This window comes from Rhincodon typus, chromosome 15 (genome assembly GCF_021869965.1).
Source record: "Rhincodon typus isolate 14 chromosome 15, sRhiTyp1.1, whole genome shotgun sequence".
In the NCBI taxonomy this organism is placed as follows: domain Eukaryota; kingdom Metazoa; phylum Chordata; class Chondrichthyes; order Orectolobiformes; family Rhincodontidae; genus Rhincodon; species Rhincodon typus.
The window spans coordinates 44925953-44940210 of NC_063346.1; the positions used below are offsets into that span (position 1 = coordinate 44925953).

The 14258-nt window shown below is 40.6% G+C and overlaps 1 protein-coding gene across 1 annotated transcript; it reads left to right on the top strand.

Moving 5' to 3' along the window:
• Nucleotides 1–65: 65 nt before the first annotated feature.
• Nucleotides 66–13570, top strand: tmem170a (transmembrane protein 170A). The gene is made up of 3 exons (XM_020519603.2): nucleotides 66–319; nucleotides 7783–7950; nucleotides 10380–13570. The coding sequence occupies exons 1-3, from the start codon at nucleotides 205–207 to the stop codon at nucleotides 10508–10510; spliced, it is 414 nt and encodes a 137-aa protein (XP_020375192.1). The 5' UTR covers nucleotides 66–204; the 3' UTR covers nucleotides 10511–13570.
• The last annotated feature ends 688 nt before the right edge of the window (nucleotides 13571–14258 follow it).

A 14258-nucleotide genomic window follows, 5' to 3' on the forward strand; every position in this document is an offset into this window, starting at 1 on the left:
TTGGCTTTGATTACAAGGCTGGTGTGCGGGCATGCGATGCGGCGTCGTCTCTAAATGGCGAACGGGAGTGTCAATCAGGAGGTGTCCCCGCCCACATCGCTGGCTGCTGTGCTCGGTGGTCGTTGTGATGGCGACGTTGTTATTGAAGGCCGATTCGGGCTTCCCGTCGCACTAGATGGTCGGCACTGCGTTGATGGCTGAGCCATGCCGATCGGCGGCGGCTTGACGGTGCATCAGATCCTGAGCTTGGGCCTAGTCCCCCGGGTCGGCAACACGACCTGTCCTGGAAACATCACCGCGTCTATATGCCATTTCTCCGGTGAGTGAAGGCGGCTCCCGAGGGAGGGAAGGAAGGTGGCCGCGTTGTTATTGCCGCTTCCTGTCCACCGTCTCCATGGCGAGAAGGCCTGTCAGTCTGACTATAACCGGTCAGGGCGATTGCGCTGATGGGCTAGGTACCGCCGATCTGTTCGGGTGGCTCCAAGGGACACGGGTCTCCCCTCGAGGGTTTCGGTTCGTTTCCGCACATTCCCCTGGGTCACTGTCCATTATGAACGCCCGTTCTGCATGATGCCCCCGCTGCTCTCGCCCGTGTATCGGTTATGTTATTGGTCAGGGTAGGGTGATGCTTTGAAAGTGTTCAGTTTTGAGAGCTTTCGCGATGAGGTCGCAGTTGAAAGGAACGCAAACACGCAACGGGATCCAGAAAGTCTGAAACAAAAAGAAGCGCAGCAGGTCTGGTAGCTTCTGTGGAGAGAAGTCAGAGTTAACCTTTTGGGTCCAGTGACCGTTCCTCAGAACTGTTCTGAGAGATGCAGCTAGCCCTGCTGAGCTTTTTCAGCAACTTACGCTTTTGTTTCTGATTTCAGCATCGGCAGTTCTTTCGTTTTTTTTTATTCAGAAAGTCTGAAGTTCGTTTCGGTGGGTTTTGCGCTGAATCTTTCGTACCCGTTGGAGTTTTGAGGCGTATCAAAGGCCCCTGGGGTACGGAATCTGTGCACCATTTAGATAATTTGACATCTCGATGACTCGAATTTTCTCTACGAGAAATCGAATTAGCCTTCTCAAAAAGTGTGGAATGTGCACCTTTTGAATAGGATTATATAAGCAATGTTCCTACTGTTTATTTGCCTGTTGGTGTAGATTTTTCCAGTAGTATATCAGATCCAAACAAGTTCCTGACAACTTCTTCAGATTTATTCTTTAAATTGCCCTGTACTACTGGCACGTATTAGATAACTGTACGCCCCCTCCCACGCCCCCAATAATTTCCTCCTACTCACTACTTTTGCAGATCATAATGCTCCAACATTTCTATTCTTTGTTTGCATATCACTCCCTCTGTAATTTCATATTGTGGCATATAGTGTGATATTGAAAAAGAAGGTGAGTGCACTGATTACAACAAAGATTGAGCCAGGACAAAATCCAGGCTGTAATGCTTTTCAAAAAAAAGGGACACCAGAAGCTCAAGAAAGGCAAAGTGCTTAAAACCAAAGAGATATTGTCTCTGAGGTAGGAAATTGCAGCATGCTCCTACAAAATACAATGTAAAAGTGTCCACATTTTAAAAACAATTAAGGGACAAGTATTGGCTAGAACACTAGGGATTAATACGACAGCAGTGCTTTGAAATAGCATCATGAGATCTTACCTGTTTAATTGAGGTGATGGATAGAGTCATAGAGATCTACAACCGAGAAAAAGATCTTTCGGCCCATTATTTTTGACTAGCACAGACACCATCACCAGAATATTCTAATCATGTTTTCCAGCACTTGGCCGGCCGATAGCCTTGTCTACCTTGGCATTGCAAGTGCATGTTCAAATACTTTTAAATGTTGAGGGTTTCTGCCTCCACCACCTGTACAGGTTTAAATTTAACCATCCATTTGTAAGATGGCTACCTCAATGGTATAACAATTACTCAGTGGTGCAGTGGAGAGTCAGCCTAGATTTTTGTGCTCCAGTATGGAGGAGGGAAGTATTGTCATACTTGAACCCACGAACATTTATGAGCTTGTAGAGAGGCCTACTACAAGCATGGCTGGTACTGACTCGAGAACTCAACATACCTCTAGCCAAACTATTGCAGTGCAACTATGTGGCTAACATCTGATCCACAAAGTAAAAAAATGTCCAGTATGTCCTGTCCACAGTATGGAACAAGTCTAACCCAGCCAATTATGATTTGTGTCTATCTGGGGTCATTAGCGGTGCTACCAAGTAACATTTGCCAATATTCTCCTTTCCAAGACTTCATTTAAGTTCTGCCAGGGCACACATATTCTGATTTTTTTTTAAAAATCTTGCTCTGAATGCCTGTTATTTCCATTCTGTCTGGCAGCATTTGACTACTGTGACATCAAGAAGCCAGAATAAAATCCATGTCAGTAAAAATTAGGGTAATTCTTCAATGGTTGTTATTGTGCTTAACACAAGAAATGTGGTTGGGTTGTTGGAGGCTAATCGTCTCACTTTCAGAATGTTACTATAGGAGTTCCTCGATAGTGTGGTGTCCCAACCATTTTCATCAATGACCATCCTTCTCAGAACTGGGGATATTCACTGATAATGCAGTATGTCTGGTTCTGTTTGGAATTCCTCAGATAACACACACTGTGCCAATGTGCACCTGATTAGTGGTAAATGACATTTGTGCCAAGTCATTGCCAGGCAATGACTGTCTCTTTAATGTTCAACAGTAATGTTATAGAAGTCAATATCACGAGGTTACCAGTGGCCAAAAACTTACCAGGGTCAACTACGGGTAGTTCTGCCAAAACGCGTGTTTCATTAATGCGAATTGGCTGTAACGCAATTTATGAATAGCGGACATTTTTGGATAACACGAACTTTCTGCTGTACAGGTATAGCGATTTCCCTATAACAGGATTTTCCAAAGAGCAAGGTCACACAAGAATGCAACTATCGCATTATAGGAGAGCTCCTGTATACAAATATCGTAGCTATGAGAGCAGTTTGTTAACTGGGTATTTTGTATTGAGTACTTGCATCTTATTTGTACAAAGTCTTTCCACCATTTAGTGAGCACCAATCAAGAATGTGCTGAAATACTCCCCACATGCCTGGATCCAATGGAACTCCAACAACTTTGAAGAAGCTTAACGTCATCCAGGACAAAATATAGAAACATAGAAGATAGCAGCAGGAGGAGGCCATTTGGCCCTTTGAACCTGCTCCACTATTCTTCACGATCATGGCTGATCATCCAACTCAATAGCCTAATCCTGCTTTCTTCCCATAACCTTTGATCCCATTTGCCCCAAATGCGATATCTAGTCACCTCTTGAATACATTCAATGTTTTGACATCAACCACTTCCTGTGGTAATGAATTCCACAGGCTCACCACTCTTTGGATGAAGAAATGTCTCCTCATCTCTGTCCTGAATAATCTACCCCGAATTCTCATACTGTGACCCCTGGTTCTGGACATCCGTCTTTTTCAGCCCATCCGTCTTTCTCAACACTGATTACCTTCACTGCACAAATGTCGCTACAGTATATCCCATCGAGAAGATGTGCTGCAGCAACTTGCCTAAACACCTGCATCTTCAAACTCATGGCCTTTACCATCCTGCATAGACTTGCGGTAGGTATTTGAGAAAACTACCACCACCTCCAAGTTACAGTCCAAATCTTGACACCATCCTGATTTGGAAATGCAGTATCATTTCTTTATTGTCAGACAGACATCCTGAAGCTCCCTACTCAACACAGTGGCATCGCTAGTTGCACCACATGGACTGTATAGTTAAGATGGCGTCTCACCTGAAAAATTCTTGGGATTGATTAATGTTGGCCTGATCACAACATATACATTCTGTGAACTGACTTTAAGAATTAACTAACATTTTCATATAATAACAAGTACACAAAGTAAGGATCTGCAACCAGGTCACAATTCAGTTAAGTTTTTCAGTGAACAACCATACATGTCAACTTGAGTGTCAAGTATGTTACTCACAACTATTCATTTTCAATGGATTTGGGTGTCACTGGTAAGACCGTTGGCTGCCCACCTCTAATTGCCCTTGAGAAGGCATTGGTGAGCTACTTTCTTGAATGACTGCAGTCCCTCAGGTGTAGCTGCACCCGCAGTGCTATGTTAGGCAGGGAGTTCCAGAATTTTAACTAAGTGACAGTGAATGAATAGCAATATAGTTCCAAATCAGGATGGCTTGGATGGGAATTTCGGATCATGTTCAGTTGTCCTTCTATGTGACAAAGGTTGTGTGTTTGGAATATGCTAACTCAGGAGCTTTGAGTTTTTCAGTCCTTTTTATAAATGTATAAATGCAGCTGTCCATCCGTGGTGGAGGTGATGGATGGGGGGAGCCATTCAGGCAGACTGCTTTTGTCTTGAATAGTATCAAGCTTTGAGTGTTGTTGGAGCTGCATTTTTCCAGGCATGTGGAAAGTATTCTGCCACACCTCTGAAAGTTCCTGATACACCGTACGCTGAATTGGGAAATCAGGACAGAACTTATTTGCCACAGGTTTACCAAACTCTACCTCCAGTTCTAGCCCTAGTTTTTACATGGCATTTGCAGTTGGGTTTCTTGACAGTGGTAGCCCCCAGGATGTTGATGATCAATGGTTCAGCAAGCTGCACCTACTCCAGAGGTATGTCATAACATGTTGGAGCAGGTTGATTGATTTTAAAAATATCTATCCTGAAGAACTCCTGCACTGCTAACTTGGGCCTGAGACAATTGATCTGACAACCACAACTATGTGTCTCTCCAACCAGTGGACAGTTTCCCACTGCCATTGATATCAGGTATGCTGAAGCTGTTTATTTTACTTATTCCTGGGATGTGGGTTTGCAAACTAGGCTAGCATTTATTGCCCATCTCTAAATATCCTGGAGATGTGGTGGATTGCCTTTAAAACTGCTGTAATCCTTAGCGCTGTGGATGACTGTATCTCCTGTAAGAGTAGGAGTGCCAAGAATTTGACCCAACAATAGCGAAGGGATGCAATAGATTTCCAAATCAGGATGGTGTATGGCTTGAAGGGGAACTTGCAGATTGTGGTGCTGCTCCCATGCATCTGCTGCCCTTGCCCTTCTGAGTTATAGTGGTCAGATATTTGGTTGGTACTGTCTAGGGAGCCTTAATGAAGTGTTTCAGTGTATCTTGTAGATGGGTGCAGACAGCTATCATTGTACATTAGTGGTGAAGGGAGTGATTATTGCTTGGCATCCTATCCATCACAACTTCAATTAAACTGCTTTGTCCTGGGTGGCATGAAGCTTCTGAAAATAGTTCGAACTATGTTCATCCAGGTAAATGGATTTGTGATTTGTGCATGGTAAACAGGCACTGTTACAGAATTCTTAGCCTCTGATTGCCCCTGTAGTTACAGTATTAATGAATACAATGATGGCAATGACATAGAACCTGATCAAAGCTCCTTGATGATCATTTTTGTTTCAGATGGTCATTGTTTTGCACACGTGATATTAATGCTGCTTGCCATGCCAGAGTAGGGAGTATAATTTAAGAAGCACTTATTAAAAAGAACTGAACTGGCTGTATGGATGTGAATAAAACAGAATCTGTAGATTACAGGAATATATTAATGGACTGGCCAAGTGGGCAGAAAAGCGACAAATTGAGTTCAATCTGGAAAATTTAGAGTGTGCAACCAGGCAAGGCAGTACAAGATGAATAGTAGGTTCCTTGTGCACAGGGACCTCTGAAGGCAAATGGCCTTGTATTCTGATGTCTATGGACAAGTAGGTAAGCTAGCTAAGAATGCACATGGATACATTCCTTTTCTTTGCTCCCAAATGCTGTGCCGCAGCTGTGGGATTATGTTAGCAAGTACAAAATTCTATTTGGAACACAACTAGAGTACTGTGTATGTTTCTGGTCACAGCATTACAAGAAGGATTTGATCACACAAAAGAGGATGCAGTCAGTTCTGGTGTAACGCGATAGTTGCATTCCTGCGCAACATCGCATTATAGAAAATAACGCTATAGAAATAACAGTGCCTATGGGAAAAGTGGGGTTGGGGCAGACCACCAGAAAAATCACTCAAATTGCTCAAAAATCACTCAAAAGCCTAACACAAAGGATAGCACAGTTTGAATAAATGTTTAATTCATATCTAATAATGTAATAAAAGTAAATTTTAACACCTTTATCTTGAAAAAATGTCAAGATGACTTGATGGGGGAGGAGGTTTTGACGTGGCTCTGTTGTTAATGGAAGGGCTGAGGGTTGTCATCGTCATCATCATCAATATCACCTTCAGGTGCAGTTGTGGTTGCAGGGTTAGGGCGAAAAATTGTTGATCCCAAGTGGACAGCTGTGTTCATTGTCTTATGACTGTGTTTCTTGGGGGTTGGCTTAAAAAAGGCATCCAGTTTTTTGCTGCTTTGCCCTTTTTCTTCTTCCATGAAGAAGCTGATCCTAGGCTGCCAAATAAGATCTTATTCCACGAACTTTTATCCTGTTGCATTCTGCATTTGTAATCTGTGTCCTCTAAGAGCTGCAACTGCTTCTCAATTTCCCTCAGGATAGGAGACGAAACAGAGGTGGAAAGCTCTTATGGTACTGCATTCTCAACAACTACTTCTTTATCTCCAGCTTCCTCTTCCCCCTCAGCGACAAGTTGTTGTAGAGTGGTCTTCACAGTGGGACTCGAGCATCCTCACTCTCCACTTCTTCAAATCCAACTTGCTTTGCAAGATCAACGCAATGTTCTTTGATTCTTGGGAGCTCCTCTGACAGATCAAAGCCTTTAAAATCTTGAAAAAAGTCTGGGAGAAGCTTCCACCAAACTACGTGCAAGCAGTCCTTATTGACATCACCCCAGGCCTCCACGATAATGTCAATCGCATTCTTGATGTTGGGCTTCAACTCTTTCTTTTGTCAACAGATGTTTCCAGACCTGCTGAAATTTGGACAACACCAATTTGTTCATTAGTTTGTGAAGTTATGACCAGTTCTTGCTGTCGCTTATGCTCGTAAAATATGTAAAGCCTCCAGAAGGCCAGTTTATTTTCTCCCAACAGATGCTGCAAGCTCTTGCTTTTCACTAATAATTTGAAAGTTTATAATGTGTGACACGCTTGCTCTCGCTGTGAACAAGCGGAAGAACTGAAGGACTTGAGAAGCCGAAGGAAACCCTCCATTGCATCCTGAGTGCTGGGACCACCAAACTGCTTTCCCACCACTCTCAAGACCAATCATTTTTGTGTGTGTGGGAGGGGTTTGAAAGAGTCACTTTTAATTATTAGTTATATGTTGACAGCTCATAATTGTTTACCCTCAGCTAGAATCTTTGTCATAAATAGTCATTCTGTTAGGTACAGAAACCTGGGTCTATCAGACAGGTAAGTTCGGATTTGGTGTACCTTAATAAAATCCATTGAGGCTTGATTTCCAGCGTGATACCCCAATGAGGTATCACATCTGTCATTGAGTCTATATCAAGGTAGAGGTTAATTTATGTTTAGCTAATAAGTGATATGGGATAGTGTGGGAAGGTAGTCTTGAGGGAGAAGATAAACAAACAGGCTTGATGGACCAAATGCCTACTCCTACTATTTCTTATGCATTTATCTTTGGACAAGGGCTATGTGAACTAAAAGGCTTTTTTTCCTGTTTTTGGTTTGAATGTTATCTTCCTAGAGAGCACAACACTGTTAAAGAGGATTTATGGATTCTGTTCAGCACCAGGTTTGCTTTTTCCAAAATGGTTTTTGATTTTGGCCTAATTGTTTTTATTTTCTGAATTGCAGAGATGTGGTATGCAGTGTTCCTTTGGGCTTTACTGTCCACGGTTTTTATCTATGTTCCTGCTGGATTACTGGCATTTGTGATGCTGAGGCACCACAAATATGGACGATTCATGTCACTAGGTATCCTGGCTGGAATCTTGGGTCCGATCACTGCAACAGTGTTGACCAGTAAGTTTTTACTTTGAATTGTTTCACTAATTGGCGATAGTTTCTTAATATTTGTTTCTCCTAGTCTAAAGTTTCCGAATGGCCAGGTGACATCAAGGTGCTTAACATTAAGGCAGTATCAATTGAAGCTAGTAGAATTGAATTCAGTGGAGTCTCTGGGGAAAACTCTCCCTGTTTGGAATCAAAAATAGCACAGATTCCTTTGGTTGTTGAAGGTCAGTCATCTGAGCCTTAGGTTATGGCTAAAGGAGCTACTCAATGGAGTATCCAAGGCAGCCCATCTTCAGCTATTTCATCAATGGTCTTCCCTCCAACATAAAATCAGACTATTGATGTTTGTTAAATGATCAGTTCCATTCCCAACTAATAAGACTATGAAGCAGTCCAGTATTGCACGTACGGGACTACGTTTGTGTTTGGGCTGATGAGTGACAAGTGACATTTCATACCGCATGAGTGTCTTTAACCACTTCCTCTTGGCAATCAATGACCTCTCCGTCTCCAGCACCACCACAATCCATAATCTAGGGGTTACCGAACTCTTGATGAGACCAGCCAAACAAATGTTATGGTTACAAGAAAAAGTACAGGGTCTGAGATGTCGTGTCAAATCAATCTCCACCTGACTCTTCAAAGCCTGCCAACCATTTTTACAAGGTAGAAGTCAGGGATGTGATGGAATACTGTCCACTTGCAAGGATGGGTGTCAGTATGTAGCATCTCCAAGACGTATGACCTTTTGCCAAAGCTACTTCGACAGCAGCTTCTAACATCTAGAAAGACAAGGGAAGCAGAAATATGGAACATCACTACCTGTTAAGTTTTTTTTTCCACCATCCTGACCTGGAACTACATTACCATACCTCATGGCCTCTGGTTCATATTCTCTCTACTAAGAAACAGAGGGAGTACCAACACCATATAAACATAGTGTCATAGAGATGTAAAGCAAGGAAATAAACCCTAAGGTCCAACTCGTCCATAGCAACCAGATATCCTAAATTAATCTAGTCCCATTTGTCAGTATTTGGCCCATATCCCTCCAAACACTTCCTATTCATATCCCATCCAAATGCCTTTCAAATATTGTAATTGTACCAGCCTCCACCACTTCCTCAGGCAGCTTGTTCATGCATGCACCACCGTCTGCATAGAAAAGTTGTCCTTTAGGTCCTTTTTAAATCTTTCCCCTCTCACCTTAAACTTGTGCCCTTAGGTTTTGGATTCCCTACACCAGGGAAAAGATCTTGCCTATTTACCCTATCCATGCCCCTCATGATTTTATAAACCCCTATAAGGTCACCCGTTAGCCTCCAATGCTTCAGAGAAAATAGCCCCAGCCTATTCAGCTTCTGCTTATAGCTCAAACCCTCCAACCCTGGCAACTTCCTTGTAAATCTTTTCTGAACCCTTTCAAGTTTCACAACATCCTTCCTATAGCAAGGAGACCAGAATTGAACACAGTGTTCCAATAGTGGCCTCATCAATGTCCTGTACAACCACAACGTCAACTCTCAACTCCTATACTCAATGCACTAACCAATGAAGGCAAGCATACCAAACGCCTTCTTCACTACCCTGTCCACCTGCAACTTCACTTGCAAGGAACTATGAACCTGCACTCAAGTTTCTTTGTTCGGCAACACTCCCCAGAACCTTAACACGTAAGTTTATAAGTCCTACCCTGATTTGCTACCAAAATGTATACACTGCAGTAATTCAAGAAAGTGTTTCACTACCATCTTCTCATGGACATTACGTGCAGGCTTTGACAGCACTGCTTGCATCCTATTGAACATAAATGGAGAAACCATTTGAAAAGCAAGCCCTTGGACAGTGAAAATCTTAATTTTCCCCTTACCCTCTGTTGATGCAAATGTTTCATAATTATGGAAGTCCTTGTTGATTTCTGGACTTTGACAGGCCTTGTCAGCCATGCTAGTATCTGAGTCAGGATTACAGTTTTAAGTAGCATCATAAAGCAGGGTAAATTATCTGTATCTATTCTCCACCATATTTTGGGAGAAAGTCTTTTGCCATCAGTGGTTACTGTCAGGGTGGATAAAATTTAACTGACATAACAATTGTTTAAGAGATGGGGTAAACTGAAATTTCCAGTAGTTTCTTCCTTTCCCAGAGCAGTTATTTTCATGAAGGAGTTAGATTTAGTTCTTGGGGCTAAAGAGATCAAAGGAATTGGAGAAAGTAGGAACAGTGAGCCCAGGTTCCTATGAAGTCCTGTGGGATTGTTACAGTTTCCTGTTTAAGGCACCATATAAATGTAATTTGCTTTCACAGTGACCAAACTTGCTGATGTTGAAACATTGTTTGGATTTTGTCATCAGATCTACTTAATTATGTTGCTGCTGCTTGGATATGAATGTTACATATATAATAGCCAAGTGACAAAATTCTCAACTGTTTTGCAGGTGCAGCTATTGCTGGTGTCTACAGAGCTGCAACAAAGCAAATGGTGCCCCTTGAAGCTCTGGTTCTGGGAGTCGGACAGGTGTTTTTCATTGTTGCGATAGCCTTTCTGCGGATTTTAGCAACTTTATAGCAGAAGGTGTTCTGCTTATCCAAGAGGAAGTGGGCACTCGAGCCTTAGTGTCCCAGCTTTGTCCAACTTGTGGCTGCATATAGGGTTGCACCTATATTCCTGTGGAATCCAAACCAAGGTTCATGCCAATCATTTGCTGCTCAAATAAGAGGAATTGGCAACAGCATAAATGTTGTGGATTTCCATGGATTGCCAAGCTCGAACAAAGGACGCATGCACTAATTTTTTATTGAATATCTTGAGTGCTGAGATTTGTTCTTTGATGTAAAAAAAAACTCAAAGCCAAAAGAGGTAATAGTCCACTTGCATATCTTTTAATGTCATTTTTTGCACATGTTTCAACTGTACAAGTCTTTCTATTAGGCTATTATAAAAAATGCATATTTATTGTAGGAATAGGACATTGGACTACAAAATTTTGTTTGAAATATGGAAATTGTATTTTGATTCAACCTGCCATATTTCAATATTTTAGCAGTTGGGGTAATTATGTAAAGGCAGATTAAACTCTTCCATCTGAAGGTTACCAAAGGTTCGGCAACTTAAGTATATACCCAAAAGAACTGAAGTATTGCAGCTTCATAGCTTAAACAAAGTGAACAAGTTCTACTATACCTAACAAGATATGGACTCTATTTTATGAGAGTTCTTTGTTTTATAATTTGCTATTTACAGGTAATTTCAAAACTTAGAAATAATTTAAATGGTTGCGTTTGACAGTGATTATGAAAAAACCATCATTCCAACACTAACGGAATTCGTGATTATATCCAGCCCTTGTTCTGCAATCAACATTGACAAATGCATCTTATTCCTCATTCCCGGTTTGGATTGTAGGAGAAAAAAAAATCTAGCATTCTATTGCATTATTTATTCACATATATATTGTTGGGAAAACAGAAGGTGTTGGGTTTATTTTTAGTAGCAGTTAACAGCCAAAACTCCAACCCAGAGCAGCCTTAAGTTTCTGTAGTAATACACTTGGCTTCTTCAAAAGTATCAAATTAGTAAGTGTGGTATCCCTATGTAAATTTGCTGCTGCAAGTATTTTTGCTGAGCCAATGAACATGAATGTTATCCACACGCCATGCTCATTACCCTGTCACACATTTGATTACACAAGTCAAAAATAGAGCATGACTCTGGAAGTTAGGTGCAATATTAATGAAGACTGTGTATGGACTGCTTTTCATTTTCAGTTGAAACTTGGATAGAAATTTTTTTTTAATGGCTATCAATTGCTATCAGCTTATGTTTAAATGCAGCACTTACCGTGCAAACATACATTTCAGATGTGCTAAGTGTTTTAAATTTTTCTATTTAAAAAAAAAATCAACCACTTTGAATAATTGTACACTTTGAGAAAATCTCATTTTTGTGTTTACATCTTCGGTCTGCTGAAGTGGAATCACTCAGTTTTGCCTGTTTAGGACTGTTTGCAAACGTTTGTTAATAGATCTAGTTTAAAATAATTGAGAAAACCAGTCCTGTAACCTGTATAACACTTGCACAGATGTCTCCATTTTGGCAAAACATACCAAGCATTTAGTGTCATTGTCCATATGGTGTGCTGTTAGCTTGACTCTGGACATCTGGATAAGCATCTCCAAGTTGTAAAACTCTAATAGTTTCAACCATTGTTTCTATTTATTCCATATCTGGTGATGTATTTACCAGGGAATAATATTTAACTGTTGTAAATAGAGTAACAATAGTGAATGGGCCACATTAACTTACAATGACTGTGCAGCTTGCAATGAGGCCCATGACTATGGGCTTAATTAGGAAGTGATAGGTTATGTATTGGCAGTTTAATCATACCCTTCCTGATGTCAACCATGCTAGGGAGGTAACACTCCGTAAATGAAAAGGAGACTCTCTCATTTAGCTAATGCGTGTACTGATTCTGGATTTCAGTGATAAAATGACGATAAGAGGTGCTTCCTTTCACCTTACTTGGGATACAGTGGGAATCGTGGAGGTGGAGAGCCCAAATTCTCTCCTCTAGATTCTACCAGATTTTTGTTTTTACTTTTCCCACTGCCACTATTTACCCTACAGACAATCCTTTTCTTACTCTTTCTCGCCGTCATTGGTTTCTTCCATTATCCCTTTCCCATTTTACTTCCTGACTTGCATCTCATTCCCTTCTGTTTTCCGTTGTTTTCTTTCAGACATAATTATGTGCTGATCCAGTTTATGAAAATTTGCACTTGTAGTGGGGGACTGCTTCCTTTTTAGTAAAATGCATCTTTGGTATAAAAACCTATCCAGTGAGCGGACTGCTGATTTGTGATTTCCATGGAAAAATAGGTGAAATTCCAGATTAATATTAGCAAAACATTTATATAACAAAAACTGACTACACTGGTTGACTGCTGTAAAGCATTAGACCTGCTGATGATAGACAGTGGAATACTTTATCAGAAAGGTTTCCTTTTCTGTTATTCTTCCACTTCTTCATTTCTGTATATCTCAACCAGAGGAGTATTTCCACATTCATTTGTGTTTCATTATTTCAAATTTGCTTGCAATGTTATGCTTTATGAAGTGGTGTTACAACCAGAATATCAGTTAGAATAGAGAAGTCTGCAATGCTGTCCTACAGTTATTTATCTAGTGTCTGTAATGTAGTCTGTGTTCAAAGTAAGTTTGCACCTTAATTTTGGTGTTGGTCTCGTTTAAACCGCATTAACAAACATTTAGTAATTAATCATTGTCACGTGCACTCATTGTAAGTCCTGTTCACTTGAGTTAATTGTATCTTTTATATAACATTCAAATATATGTAGTGGAAGCCTCTAACCAGTAACTTCTGTTCTGGTAAAATCAAATAAGGTTGACTAAATTTGAATTCTCCTTTTTAAGCATATTAACAATGTGAATTTAAGCATTTTATTATGGTTTTTACTGCTGTGTAATGATCAAATGTTTGTTTTGAAATTTATATTGTCCACATGGGAAAATCAATTTTTATTTTTCTACTTACATGGCTAATTTTGGTGACATTTGCTGGTAAATATATTTATACAAAAATAAATTTTGTTAAATGGACAAATATGGTTTTATCATTTAGTTCTTGACAGATGTAGCATACTCTGGGTCATTTTTCTCACTTGTGTACATCTGTTATGCCATTTTGCAGGTTTGGGAAATATTCAATTGTTCAAATGTGCCTCTGCCTTATTATTGCTAATAAGGCAGCTACTACAGCAAAAATATCAGAGTGGCATTAACTATTCACGTGCTTTTCAAGAGTTTATTACCAAGTGAACTTGGAAAAACTTGATGTTCTTACATGTTTGCTACAAGCATCTTAGACATAGGTAGATTACAGATATAGGGGCAGAAGTAGGCTATTTGGCCCATTGAAAAGCAGAACAGATGCAATGAGATCATGCCTTACCTAATAAGTACTCCATTTTACTGCCTTTTCCCACAACCATTGACTGTCACAGTGATCAAATATATTCAAGGATGAACTAGATATTTAATGACCCAGCCTCGATTAGCTCTCTGGTAAGGAATTCCAGAGATTCACTACCATCGGAAGAAATTCCTCCCCATCCCTGTTCTAACTAGATGATCTCTTACACCTGAGAATGTGCCCTCTAGAACTAGACTTTAGGACAGCACCTGCCTGCATCTACCTTCTCAACTCCCTTAAGACTTTTGTATGTTTCAATAAGATGCTTCTCATTCTTCTAAAATTCTAATGAGTGAAGGCCTTAACAGTCAATCTGTTTCC